This window comes from Salvelinus fontinalis, chromosome 13 (assembly GCF_029448725.1).
Source record: "Salvelinus fontinalis isolate EN_2023a chromosome 13, ASM2944872v1, whole genome shotgun sequence".
NCBI lineage: Eukaryota > Metazoa > Chordata > Actinopteri > Salmoniformes > Salmonidae > Salvelinus > Salvelinus fontinalis.
The window spans coordinates 52,553,740-52,567,831 of record NC_074677.1 but is presented as its reverse complement, the minus strand read 5'-3'; the positions used below and the strand labels follow the sequence as shown (position 1 = coordinate 52,567,831).

Here is a 14,092-nt window from a genome sequence, read left to right as displayed (position 1 = left end):
AGTAAGTATGGAAAGGAACAACATTGATTAGTAACATTCAGTTAATAGAAATGAACGTGTTAGGCCAGAGTAAGTGGGAGAGTGGAAAGAGAACATGGAACTGCCACAGACAGAAGTCAGTCAAAGGTTCATTAGTTGGTTACGGTGTGAGAAACAGACAGGATCAGTTCTGTTAGAGATTCCCATCGGAGAAACAGACAGGATCAGCTCTGTTAGAGATTCCCATCTGAGAAACAGACAGGATCTGTTCTGTTAGAGATTCCCATCTGAATCTACATGAAAGTCCATACAGTACACAAGGGGAGTGAGCTGACAGTGATAGGCTAGACATGGGACAATGTGTAGTAGTATACATGTAGCTAACAACATGGCTAATGACCTCCTCCACTCTAAAGGTAATTATTTACAGAATTCCTATTCATCCAAACATACCACTTATTGTATATAAATGTTAAAATATACCGGTATACACAATTTATTAGGTACACCCATCTACTACCGGGTCGCACCCCCCTTTGCCTCCAGAACCACCTGAATTCTTCGGGGAATTGACACGTTTCTCAATTGGTATCAAGGGACCTAACGTGTGCCAGGAAAACTTTCCCCACATAATTACACCACCAGCCTGTACCTCTGACAACAGGAAGGATGGGGCCATATAATATGCGATATAAATGTAACCGATGAGAAATGGCTAGCTAGTTAGCGCTAATAGCGTTTCAATCGGTGACGTCACTCGCTTGAGACCTTGAAGTAGTGGTTCCCCTTGCTCTGCAAGGGCCGCGGCTTTTGTGGAGTGATGGGTAACGATGCTTCGTTGGTGACTGTTGTCTGTGTGCAGAGGGTCCCTGGTTCGTGCCCAGGTCGGGGCGAGGGTAGGGACTAAAGTTATACTGTTACATAAAGGTAATGCCGCATACGCCAAACCCCGACTCCACTTGGTCCGACGAATCCCAATTCCTGTTGCGTCATGCTGATGGCAATCTTTTTCCACTCTTCTTGTTTTTAGCTGATAGGACTGGAACCAGGTGTGGTCGTCTGTTGCAATAGCCCATCCGTGACAAGGACCGACGAGTTGTGCGTTCCGAGATGCTGTTCTACAAACCACTTGTTGCACACCGCCTATATTTGCCTGTTTGTGGCCTGCATGTTAGTTTGCACAATTCTTGCCATTCTCCTTCGACCTCTCATCAACAAGCTGTTTTCCCCACAGGACTGGCAATGACTGGATGTTTTTTGTTTGTTGTACCATTCTCTGGAAAACTCTAGAAAATGCCGTGCGTGAAAAGCCCAGGAGGCCGGTCGTTTCTAAGATACTGGAACCGGCGCTCGCACCCACAATCATTCCACGCTCAAAGTCACTTAGGTCACTCGTTTTGCCCATTCTAACGTTCAATCGAACACTAACTGAATGCCTTGATGCCTGTCTGCCTGCTTTATATAGCAAGCCACGTTACTCACTGTCTGTAGGAGCGAATCATTTTCGTGAAACGGGGTGGTGTACCTAACAAACTGGCCACTGAGTGTATATACAAATTATGGAAAATGTCATTTGTATTTCTGGTGAAAAAAAGTGGAGGAGCCATTATATCTTGACAACATTAATTTGACCCATGTAAACACATTCTGCCTGCCAAAATGAAGGAATACACATCAGTGAAACGTTGTGCTTAGCAGGTAGGTCGATGCTTTAGGAGGGTCCACATGATTTTTGTATGGTCTACAGCAGGGTTGCTGAACTGGCGGCCGAATTTGGCCCACAGGTGGTTTCTGAGCAAACATTTATATATATATATAAATTTATTTATGTATTTATGTATGCATTTATGTATATATATATATATATATGTATATATATTGTTGTTGTTGATGGACATAAAATACTGTAAAAACACCAGGAAATCAGCTCCAAGTGATTTTAATATTGGAAATCTGTTCCCAAGTATTCCCACGCATAATAGAGAGACGTGATCATATGCAAATGTAAGCAAAGTTTGAAATGATTGTTTTAGTCCAATATTATATATGTTTAGGCTTCTTTCAATCAATTTGCAGTCTACAAATTATTTGTAATTATGTTCCACCCCCCCAACCATCAACTCCATTTTTTTTCTTCCTGCGGCAGAATCTAGTTGATGATGCCTGGTCTACAGAATGTGTTTTTGTCCTGGATCACTTTGTCATGCAACATCTCCAGAATGTTAACCACGATGTTAACCACAATGGCAAGGTACAATCCAGAAACATTTGGGTTGACACAAAACACACATAAGGAGAAAGAGGGACAGACAACAGTTTTGATGAAGCAACACACATACAGTAGAAAGAGAGACGAAACAGACAGGAGAGACAGAAGAAAGACATGTGCAGTGAATGATGTGGTCACTCGATGCGTTGAGAGCTACCGCTCCAGTGTCTCCCCGGTCCCCTGTCCCTGGTCGCCCCATACCAGTTCTGTCTGTCGCACCTCAAAGGACATCTCATCCTCAGCCCCTTCCTCCACCTCCTCTCCCCCTTCGTCCTCCTCACCAATGTGGCAGCTCTACAACACAAAGAAAATGAAAAAAAACAACATTACATACTGTAAACAAAGCAACACATTAACATACAAATGACCATAATATGCTAAAACGTTACCTCCTAAAATGTAATTCAAACAGAAAGATAACTCACCTTTGCCATAATATCAGCGTATGCCATATATAGGTAATCTGTATCAAGTTTACTGTAACAAGGAGAAGGAACAGAGGCTTAGGCAACAATATTTACTCAAAAAGTGGAGATGTGTTGAATTCAATCCAAAACCTGCTCAACTAAAATACTTGAGGGAGAAAAGGAGTCCCACCTCTTTTCTGTGAGAGCAGTACGGCTGAAATGCAAAATGAGCTGGTGAAGGGGGTCTGGCTTGGTCTCCGTCTCTTCCTCCTCCTCTCCCTCTTGCTCCATGGCTTTCTGTGTTAGAGAAAGAAATGTGGGAGTAAAACTATAGGAGGAAACTCGCAGATCCTGAAATCCTCAAAAGGTGAGTCAAGCATGCGGCGGCAGACCTTACAGACAAGTCGTCTATCATTCTGTCCTCAAAGGAGTAGCCCTCAGTATGGATCCAGTTGCGTTTGTACCCTTCCAAGAACATATTGGAAGCTCTATGCCTGTGAGTCAGACAGAAAAACGATATTAGTATCTGTATTTTACTTGTGGCTGGGTGTTATTAAATATACAGTGGCACAAAAAGATTAAAAAGTGTTGATAAGGGACAGAATGCGGTCGGGCCATCACATAATTGGCATATATATATTACTCCTACAGAATTTCCACATGGGTGAGGATATTGGAAATTTTACCAGAGCCCATTGGATGATAACTTGTTTTTAACTAGGAAAGAAGAATTTATAACCAACTTTTTCCAACATAACATAGGTACAGCAGATCCCCTTATTGCACAGGTGTCAAACTCATTCCACGGAGGGCCGAGTGTCTGCGGGTTTTCGCTCCACCCTTGTACTTGATTGATGAATTAACATCACTAATTAGTTAGGAACTCCCCACACCTGGTTGTCTAGGGCTTTATTGAAAGGAAAGACCAAAAACCTGCAGACACAAGGCCCTCCGTGGAATGAGTTTGACACCCCTGCCTTATTGTATGGGACACTTTTAAAATGTACATTTGGAGGCCATGTAATTCAGTACCCATCTCTAAAGCAAAAGCAATTTAGGTCGAAAGAGTCCATAGGAAAATGGAAGGACTAACAGTACAGACGATCAGCAATAAAAAAAACTGTACCATAGAGGCTCAGAATAAGTTAGAGGGAAAACAAAAAGAAATGGAGGAACTTATTCAAGAAAGATCAAGTGAATATACACTACCGTTCAAAAGTTTGGGGTCACTTAGAAGTGTCCTTGTTTTTGAAAGAACAGCAAATCTTTTGTCCATTAAAATAACATAAAATTGATGAGAAATACAGTGTAGACATGGTAAATGACTATTGTAGCTAGAAACAGCAGATCTTTTATGGAATATCTACATAAGCGTACAGAGGCCTATTATCAGCAACCATCACTCCTGTGTACCAATGTCACGTTGTGTTAGCTAATCCAAGTTTATAATTTTAAAAGGCTAATTTATCATTAGAAAGCCCTATTGCAATTATGTTAGCACAGCTGAAAACTGTTGTTCTAATTAAAGAAGCAATAAAACTGGCCGCCTTTAGACTAGTTGAGTATCTGGAGCATCAGCATTTGTGGATTCGATTACAGGCCCAAAATGGCCAGAAACAAAGTACTTTCTTCTGAAACTTGTCAGTCTATTCTTGTTCTGAGAAATGAAGGCTATTCCATGCAAGAAATTGCCAAGAAACTGAAGATCTTGTACAACGCTGTGTACTACACTACTCCCTTCACAGAACAGCTCAAACTGGCTCTAACCAGAATAGAAAGAGGAATGGGAGGCCCCGGTGCACAACTGAGCAAGAGGACAAGTACATTAGTGTCTAGTTTGAGAAACAGACGCCTCACAGGTCCCCAATTGCCAGCTTCATTAAATAGTATCCACAAAACACTAGTCTCAACGTCAACAGTCAAGAGGCGACTCCGGGAACCTTTTTTGATATACTCAGAGGACCGATATACTCAGAGGACCGTTATGTTTTAACCACTCCTAAATAAATGGTAGATTATCGGACGCTCAACAAGAAGGTCTGCTTTCATTATTGCTGAAACAGGATCCAAGTGGTACATATAAAGATATAGTCCATTAAAACAATTGGAGGCCTATTACACTACAGTGTTGTGATGCAAAAATGATAGTAAAATGCTTAGCGCATAGAATTAAAAAGGTATTGTCGGATATTATTAATCAGACAGATTTTTTACATGGACAATACATTGGAGATAATATAAGACAAGCACTGGAAACAATAGAACACTATGAAACATCTGGGAAACAAGGCCTGGTTTTCATAGCTGACTTTGAAAAAGGCTTTTGATAAAGTCCGAATGGAGTTTATATATAAATGCCTGGAATATTTCAATTTTGGAGAATCTATTATAAAATGGGTTAAAGTTATGTTTCGTAACCATAGGTGTAAAATAGTAAATAATTGCTACTTATAAGAAAGTTTTAAACTGTCAAGAGGAGTAAAACAAGGTTGTCCACTATCGGCATATCTATTTATTATTGCCATCGAAATTTTAGCTGTTAAAATCAGATCCAACAATGATATCAAGTGGTTAGAAATCCAGGGCTTAAAAACAAAGGTGTCATTGTACGCTGATGATTCATGTTTTCTTTAAATCCACAATTTGGATCCCTCCACAGCCTCATAGAGGATCTAGATACTTTTTCTAACCTCTCTGGATTAAAACCAAATTATGATAAGTGTACCATATTACGTATTGGATCACTAAAAAATAAAACTTTTACATTACCGTGTAGTTTACCAATAAAATGGTATGACGGGGATGTGGACATTATCGGTATACATATCCCGAAAGAAAGAAATGATCTTACGCCAATAAATGTTATTCAAAAGTTAGCAAAAATAGATTAGATCTTGCTACCATGGAAAGGAAAATACCTGTCTATTTGAGGCGGAAGAATTCTCCCTGATTAACTCCTTAGTCATATCACAGTTCACCCATTTGCTTATGGTCTTGCCTAGACCTAGCGACCCGTTTTTGTAATTATATGAGCAAAAAAGAATGGCATTTGGAATGGCAATCAAGACAAAATTTAAAGGGCCTATTTATATAATGATATGAATTCGGAGGGCAGAAATGATTAAATATTAAAGCATTAGACAGCTCACTAAAGGCGTCAGTCGTACAAAAGTTATAATTCAATCCAAACTGGTTCTCTAGCAAATTAGTAAGAACGTCTTCCCCATGTTCAAGAATGGCCTTTTTCCCTTTATTCAGATTACAACCTCTCACTTTAGTTTATTTGAAAACGATACAAATATTATTATTTTTAAAACAAGCCATAGAACGTTGGTTGCAATTTCAGTTTAATCAACCAGAAAAAACAGAACAAATAATACAACAAATATTTACTCAAATATAAAAGAACCATTATTTTTTTTATTTTAAATGTATAAACTTTGTAAATTATATCATAAATAGAACTGGTGGAGATATGTCACACATGCAGTTAACAAAAATATATGGAAATGTCTGCTTTACCCAAAATTACAACCAACTAATTGCAGCATTAACGCAAAAATGAAAGAGGAAAGTGGAAAAAGTAAGGAATTGGTCTGTCGGCCCTGTATTAAAGACCAACATTTGTTAAGGAAAATTGTGATAAATTAAAATATGTAACAGTTTCATTTAAGGACCAAAAAATAAAACAGCTGTACCATATAGATTGCAAAATAGTTGGGAAGACATTTTCGATGTATCGATTCCATGGAACGTGGTTTATGAAATTATACGAAAAACGACACCGGATTCAAAACCTTTTCAATTGAAATTATTATACAAAACTCTTGCAACCAATAGAATGTTATAAATATATATATGTATATATATATATATACACTGCTCAAAAAAATAAAGGGAACACTTAAACAACACAATGTAACTCCAAGTCAATCACACTTCTGTGAAATCAAACTGTCCACTTAGGAAGCAACACTGATTGACAATACATTTCACATGCTGTTGTGCAAATGGAATAGACAAAAGGTGGAAATTATAGGCAATTAGCAAGACACCCCCAATAAAGGAGTGGTTCTGCAGGTGGTGACCACAGACCACTTCTCAGTTCCTATGCTTCCTGGCTAATGTTTTGTCACGTTTGAATGCTGGCGGTGCTTTCACTCTAGTGGTAGCATGAGACGGAGTCTACAACCCACACAAGTGGCTCAGGTAGTGCAGCTCATCCAGGATGGCACATCAATGCGAGATGTGGCAAGAAGGTTTGCTGTGTCTGTCAGCGTAGTGTCCAGAGCATGGAGGCGCTACCAGGAGACAGGCCAGTACATCAGGAGACGTGGAGGAGGCCGTAGGAGGGCAACAACCCAGCAGCAGGACCGCTACCTCCGCCTTTGTGCAAGGAGGAGCACTGCCAGAGCCCTGCAAAATGACCTCCAGCAGGCCACAAATGTGCATGTGTCAGCATATGGTCTCACAAGGGGTCTGAGGATCTCATCTCGGTACCTAATGGCAGTCAGGCTACCTCTGGCGAGCACATGGAAGGCTGTGCGGCCCCACAAAGAAATGTCACCCCACACCATGACTGACCCACCGCCAAACCGGTCATGCTGGAGGATGTTGCAGGCAGCAGAACGTTCTCCATGGCATCTCCAGATTCTGTCACGTCTGTCACATGTGCTCATGTGCACAGTGTGAACCTGCTTTCATCTGTGGCGAATTTGCCAATCTTGGTGTTCTCTGGCAAATGCCAAACGTCCTGCACGGTGTTGGGCTGTAAGCACAACCCCCACCTGTGGACGTCGGGCCCTCATACCACCCTCATGGAGTCTGTTTCTGACCGTTTGAGCAGACACATGCACATTTGTGGCCTGCTGGAGGTCATTTTGCAGGGTTGCTCTGAATGTTCATATATGTTCTTAATATGTTCTTAATGTTTTGTACACGCTGTGTATATGTATTTGAATACAAGACTGTAGTAGTCTCTCTGACCTGGGTAGGTTGTAGAGTGGAGTCATCCTAAAGCAGGCTACCACAGCCTTGCGTCTCTGCTTGGACAGCAGTTTGTGCCACACCATCTTTTTGGATTTGAAGGGGTGCTCCGTCTAAGTGAGAGAAGAAAGAACTGAGAGAAACGGCACCACTGACATCATGCCATGTGTGTCAAGTAGGATTATAGGGACGCTGTAGGATTATATTGATGCTGTAGGATTGAAAATGGGTGTGCTACTCTACTCACCACCTCAATGTGATAGAGCACAGCTGACACCTCCTGCACCCTCTTCACCACTTTCTCTGGAGCATCAGCATCCTCAGCCTTCCCTGCCATCTCCTTATACAGGGACATCTGCCAGCGCATGGACGGGTTCTCTACCTGGACACAACACACACACACTGCAGCTGGGAGAACACACACTGCAGCTGGGGGAACACACACTGCAGCTGGAGGAACACCATGTATCACTTTACTGTACCAACCCACTCCATCTTACCTTGCCTTGAAGATGCAGGTTGTTTTGCAAGAACTCCCTTACTTCCTCATCGGTGTCCCTCTGGAAGAAAATGTTTTGATATTTATTTTGGGAACAATTTCTTTGCCCTATGGTCCGGCACATAAGACTAGTCTACATGGTTACTATGGCAGAGTTATTCAAGACAGCCGAGGGCACACTACCAACGAGTATCGGATCTTGGCCAGGTTGATAAGCTCATGATCTGCAGGGGAGCACATGTTGAGGCCGATGGGGAGCATCTTTTTCAGGGCAGCCACAATAAGTGACGTCTGCACAGAGTAACGGTCTCCCCGTCTCTTCTTCTTGGTACGCTCCACGTCTGAGCCACCAGCCTGGAGAACATAAGGAGGGACCAAGGCGTTACGCATGTCTTCCTCATACATACGGTTGGCGCCACAACCACTATGTGGGGGCACTGTACCACGTATCAATTAACACTGCTTAGCATTGAACCCACGACAGCACTGATTCAATGTCACAACACGCATTATTCCCAACTTGCTACCTGTATTCCAGTGGACATGTGACCATTGCTTCTCATTTGAATGACCTGTTGAGTTAGACAGTGTCCACCTACCTGTTCACCCGGACAGTAGCTATCACCACACCAATAATTAACACCCTGTAATATCAAGAGCCATGGACTCCTCTCTGAACCCTTCAGTCTAGGTCACTTCTTTTACATTATCATATCCTTCCGTGTTTGCCGCATGTGGACAAGCAATGTACTGAATGAGCAACCTACGGATACCCAGAATGAGGGCTACATCTCAGCACCATAATGATCCGAATCTCTGAACTCCTGGCTGGTAATGGGAGGGGAATGTGAGAATGTAATACTGGATTGAGAAGGACTGGGGGGTTGGGGCTGGGGTGGAAGGTGATGGGGGTTGGGGGACGACAACTGAAAGGAATCATTCTAATCTGTAGGACAGGAAATCAGTCAAACTGCACAGATAAAAACATGCTTACAGCACACACATTACGTCCACGTGAAACATCATCCAGCATTCGATGGAAACACTGGTGAAAAACAACCTTCTAAGGTATGTTTCTCAGGTGGGTTTGGCACCAGCAGAACTAGGTGAAGAATGAATACGTTACATGGTGTCGGAGTGTAACAGACGCTCCTGTTGAAAACACACAAAACTATTTGCTGTTAGTAGCATCATGTTGATGGGAACTAGAATCAGACTAAAGGTGTTAGCTACCAACTAGCAAATCACACAAGCAAACCAAATGTCTGTGGGATACGTCCCGTCGCCCCTGTGCTCTCCTCCCGCACTCCTGTGCTGTTTCTGTGAGGGAACATTGTCTGTTGTCTGCCCTTTCTGACGTCCCCAGCAAGCTTTTGTGTGTGTGTGTGTGTGTGTGTGTGTGTGTGTGTGTGTGTGTGTGTGTGTGTGTGTGTGTGTGTGTGTGTGTCATACAGCAGGCTGAGGATGGCCAAAGGAGTGAAGATAACAGAGGACCCCACAGTAATGGCCGCCCCACAGAACAGGAAAGGATGCAAAGCCCATAGAGACCCTATTAAATGAGTATTCTAACCGCTACTTCTATGGCAAAGTCGCTACGAACAGAGAATGTGTCGTAGATAAATGCACTGAAGGACTAAGGGAATCTGCAGTGGTGAAAAGTGAGAACAATGTGTCACAGTTGAACTGCTCTATGTATCTGCATCTCAGAGTACGCCCTTCATGCCGAAAAAAGTGCATCTAGCTTTTCCCCGTTACGTTTCCCTGTGAGTGTGTGTGTGAGTGGTAGGAGTGTTTCAAAGCCACTGATAAGCCCAGGCAGATTCAACCGCTTCTCCAAACAAGTACTTCAATGCAAGGAGTGTGTTACGAATAAGGCTAGTTTAGAGGAAGGTGGGTGTGATGGTTTTAGGGGAGATTTTAGAAGACAGGTTTGATTAAAATAGAATGAGGTGAGGTAAAGTCACATCGGGCATATTCTACATAGGGTAGTATAGAGCTTGTCCCCAGAGACCTGCTTCAGTCCTGTTAAATATAGTGTCAGGTCAGGGTTAAAGTGGGACAGGTGGGTGGGTGGAGACTGACTGGGGGATATGAAGAAGCTAAGCCATGGTCTGACACAGTTAAAGGGAGTGAGTGCTGAGCGCAGAGAGAGGGGCTAACAGAATCCCCTTGCGGAGGGAGCTTGATCACAAACGCTATAGACCAACCAACCTTCAACAGACAAGTAAAGACATGACAAGATGACTCCAACCCAACTACAATCAACTAAGTGCAAACTCATTGGCAGGATGATGGCACTCTGCTCCCACTGCTGCTTTGGGCAGGCCTCGTGCGGAGCCTAGTGCCATGAGCCCGACTCTAAGGCAGAGTACTTTCATCAAGCTCCTCCAGACTCCCCCCGTCACACACTGGCAGGACTGAGGGTGGCCCACGATGGCCCGGCCCTTCGTCCAATAGTGTTGTATCAGTATGCCGCTTTTATCTGGCCTTTTCTACTGTGCCTGTCACACACGTGTGTTTATGAATGTAATTCTATGCAGATGACCAGTAAATGTTTTATGAGAGATTAAGAGTTGGACGTTTAGCTGAGTGTATGTCACCGTCTAGATATGTGAACACAAGCCTGTCCCCAGTGTTGTCGACAGTGTAACTGGATCCAAAGCATATCAGTGACGCATGTAAGTCAATTCAGACCAACTGTTTTCTATTTCTGTGTGTCACAGTGCAGATATAAACATGTGAAATACTGGACCCAGTTTCGTCCCATTGGTGTTGCAGTAGAGTGCGAAACACGTAGCTAGTTACTGAGTGGACATGCACACCTGTCTCTATATACAAAGTATTTGGCCGCTAGCTGTGTGTGTGTGTTGTATTGGAACACGCTAGAAGTGTGGTTGTGGTGTCCCGGTGTGCCAGTGTGTCGGAGGGGTTGATGAAAAGCCCCTCAAAGTGAGGTGCCATGCGGTCAGCACAGCGGTCGTGCAGAAACAAAAGTCTAACCTCTGAGTCGCTGCCCTGGAAACCCAGCATCAACACAGAGAAAGAGGACAAGGAACAGTCAAAGAGAGAACACTTAACACACCTGCTATCGCTACAATACTCGACCTCTCTACTGACATATACACGGCCTAATCTTATAGATTAGGATCGTATGCTTCTCTTAGTCCTCAAACGGAGAGAGAGAGAGAGAGAGGCCAAGGCCGGCATGAAAAACATGGCTGAAAAAGTTGCCAAAATGATCTAGCAAAAACAAAATAATGTTTTTAAAGGTTTCCAATATACAATACCTGCTGAAGATGTCGTAGGGAAAAGACTTGAAAGAAGAGCCTTTTCTGTAGGGTTATTGTCAGTGATGATACAGCATTGTGCTATGCAGATATCAAGTACACAATTTTGAAAAAGATACACCCGAGTTGTATAGGTAAATTAAACACAACATGGTTAGCTCCAATAGGCTAGGAGAAGATTAAAAAAATGAATTGACAATTAAGTACGTGAGACATCTTTTTTTTTTTCGCTGTTGAAACATTCGAAAGCAAATGACGCAGGACGTGAAGCGAAACGCCGGCTCCATTGTTTCTGAGGCGTAAATGATGACCTCACTTATGACCGACGTTTCAGAAATTCATTGTCTTGCCAAATCCTCTGACATCAGTCTAACACGTCACAACACTGCTGAAGGTAACTGAACGGCTCTTTAACCCCAGACGGTCTCACCTTGCTCATCTTGCTCTTGCTGTCAGCAGTGAGGAAAGACATGTTATTAATCTCATTCATCACCACAAAGTTCTGCTCCTCTCGCTTGAAGTTCTACAGAGACACAAGAAAGAGAAAGAAGAGGAATAACAATAATAATAATAATAATAATAATAGATTGGGTTTACATAGCACCAACTGAGGTATTCAGAGAGCTTGACACAGTAAGAGGGAAACTCACCTCATCCACCACCAATGTGTGGCACTCACCTGGGTGACGCATGGCAACCATTTTGTGCCAGAACGCTCACCACACATCAACTAGCATGGTGGAGCGGTAAGGAGTGATATATGCATATTAGGAAAGATTAGGTGGCCATGATGGAAATGGGGCCAGGTCGGGAGTTTAACCAGGACCCCGGGGTAAACGCACCTACTCTTACGAAAAGTGCCATGGGATTTTTAATGACCACAGAGAGTCAGGACACCCGTTTAACGTCCCATTCGAAAGATGGCACCCTACGCAGGGCAACGTCCCCTTCACTGCCCTGGGGCATTGGGATTCAATCATTTTAAGACCAGAGAGAAGTGTGCCCCCTACTGGCCCTCCAACACCACTTCCAGCAGCATCTAGTCTCCCATCTAGGAACCAATCAGGACCAACCCTGCTTAGCTTCAGAGGCAAGCCGGCAGTGGGACGCAGGGTGGTATGCTGCTGGTGATATGACAGAAAAAGTTGTCACCTTTCAACCATTTACTCACATGAGATTTGGACCAAAAGATGAAGACCTCTCCAACCATTCTGAAGAGCTCCTCTGCATCTGGGTCCGGGCATGTCAACCACCTCGCCCTGCAAATGGAGGACATCTCTTTAAGGTCCTACTAACCGAGAGACCGCCAACACCACAACACACATGTAGGCAAAGACAACTGGCAGGGGGAATGGCTTCTGACATGGACTGTTACAGTAAAATACTGGCTATGAAAGGGTGTACATTTCTAAAGAAAAAACATGACTGACCACTAGTTTGCCTGTGTGCTGTACCTGTTATTGTCCACATAGCGGATGAGGAGAGGGTAGAGGGCGTACAGGTCCCTGCAGAGCACAGCAAACTCATCCCTGATGGTGCCCTCCTCCTCGTCCCCCTCGGCCTTCCCCTCCATACGCAGGTGGTCCTCCTCGGCCACCACCTTCCCTGTCCTCTTCTTCAGCTTCTCCATGGTGGGGATGAAATGGGACTTGAGCATCTCTGGCCTGGCCCTGCTCACAATAGGCTGGGAGAAGACTAGGGATAGAAGAGGAGTGGCCATGGTGAGATGGCAAGACAACACACACAGACAGGCATAGTACACACACAGCATTGTGGCAACCTCACCAGCCAGCCTCTTCATCCAGGAGGCCTCGTCGATGCCCAGGTTGTTGACCACGATCTTCATGATACTGCCCAGCAGCTGGTTGAGCTGGTCAGAGGTGACGTCGGTGCAGATCTGGCCCTCCAGCTCAGGGAAGTTCTCTAATCCTCTCTCCCACCAGCGGGGCAGGTAGTTACACAGCATGGGCAGAGTGATCTCGATCACATGGGGCATCTCAGTGTAACGGGCACCTGACTCTGCCAAGTCCCCGATCTCTTTCAGCAGAATGTCTAGCTCTGGTATGTCCTGGCATAACTCCTGGACCTCGTTGGGCAGACCCAAGACTATGGACATGGACAGAGACAGAGCGAGAGAGACCGAGAGATAGACGGGAGGTTAGAGGATAGAGTGTTGAGGAACTCAAAAGTCAGGGGTTGGACAGAGAACACGTCACAGAAGCAGATGGACACTCACTGGCTCTTTCTCTGGGGGTCTTGGTGGTGTAAACAGAGAAGGCATTGTACTCATTGAGATGGGGCTCGAGGTAGGCCACAGGCATAGCAGCCGCCAGATGGGCCAGACACTCTCCCAGGGCTGGCCTCTGCCTGGAGGAGGGATGTCAAGGCCAGTCAAACTCACAGATGATCAGGTTTGTATAGCTGTACTGTTAACACAGAGAAACAGAGCCTAATCCAGACTCACCTCTCCACATGAGGGTTCTTGACGCTGCCCAGGGAGTAGATGGCGCACATGATGCGGTAACACGACATCTGGAGATCATCCACTGACCACCAAGAACACACCGACACAAAAAAAAAAATCATCTTTTAAATTTTTTAAAATCAACAAGACACTTTTTCACAGTTTTGAGAGTAAGTAAACTGGAATGCTGTGTCATCACAT

The 14,092-nt window shown here is 44.0% G+C and overlaps 1 protein-coding gene across 3 annotated transcripts in view; it reads right to left on the bottom strand.

Annotated features, from left to right (window-relative positions):
- The window catches only part of LOC129868982 (ryanodine receptor 1-like), a 69,385-nt gene that overhangs the window by 18,732 nt on the left and 36,561 nt on the right, over positions 1-14,092 (bottom strand). For all 3 annotated transcript variants that reach the window (XM_055943389.1, XM_055943390.1, XM_055943391.1), the window contains 15 exons: positions 13,892-13,973; positions 13,664-13,794; positions 13,213-13,533; positions 12,882-13,122; positions 12,599-12,686; positions 11,858-11,950; positions 11,141-11,155; positions 8,324-8,494; positions 8,142-8,201; positions 7,889-8,023; positions 7,642-7,754; positions 3,053-3,149; positions 2,846-2,952; positions 2,674-2,725; positions 2,450-2,542 (listed from right to left, as the gene is read on the bottom strand). In XM_055943389.1, the coding sequence (XP_055799364.1) occupies positions 2,450-2,542; positions 2,674-2,725; positions 2,846-2,952; positions 3,053-3,149; positions 7,642-7,754; positions 7,889-8,023; positions 8,142-8,201; positions 8,324-8,494; positions 11,141-11,155; positions 11,858-11,950; positions 12,599-12,686; positions 12,882-13,122; positions 13,213-13,533; positions 13,664-13,794; positions 13,892-13,973 (1,799 nt within the window). The remainder of the gene's footprint in view (positions 1-2,449; positions 2,543-2,673; positions 2,726-2,845; positions 2,953-3,052; positions 3,150-7,641; positions 7,755-7,888; positions 8,024-8,141; positions 8,202-8,323; positions 8,495-11,140; positions 11,156-11,857; positions 11,951-12,598; positions 12,687-12,881; positions 13,123-13,212; positions 13,534-13,663; positions 13,795-13,891; positions 13,974-14,092) is intronic.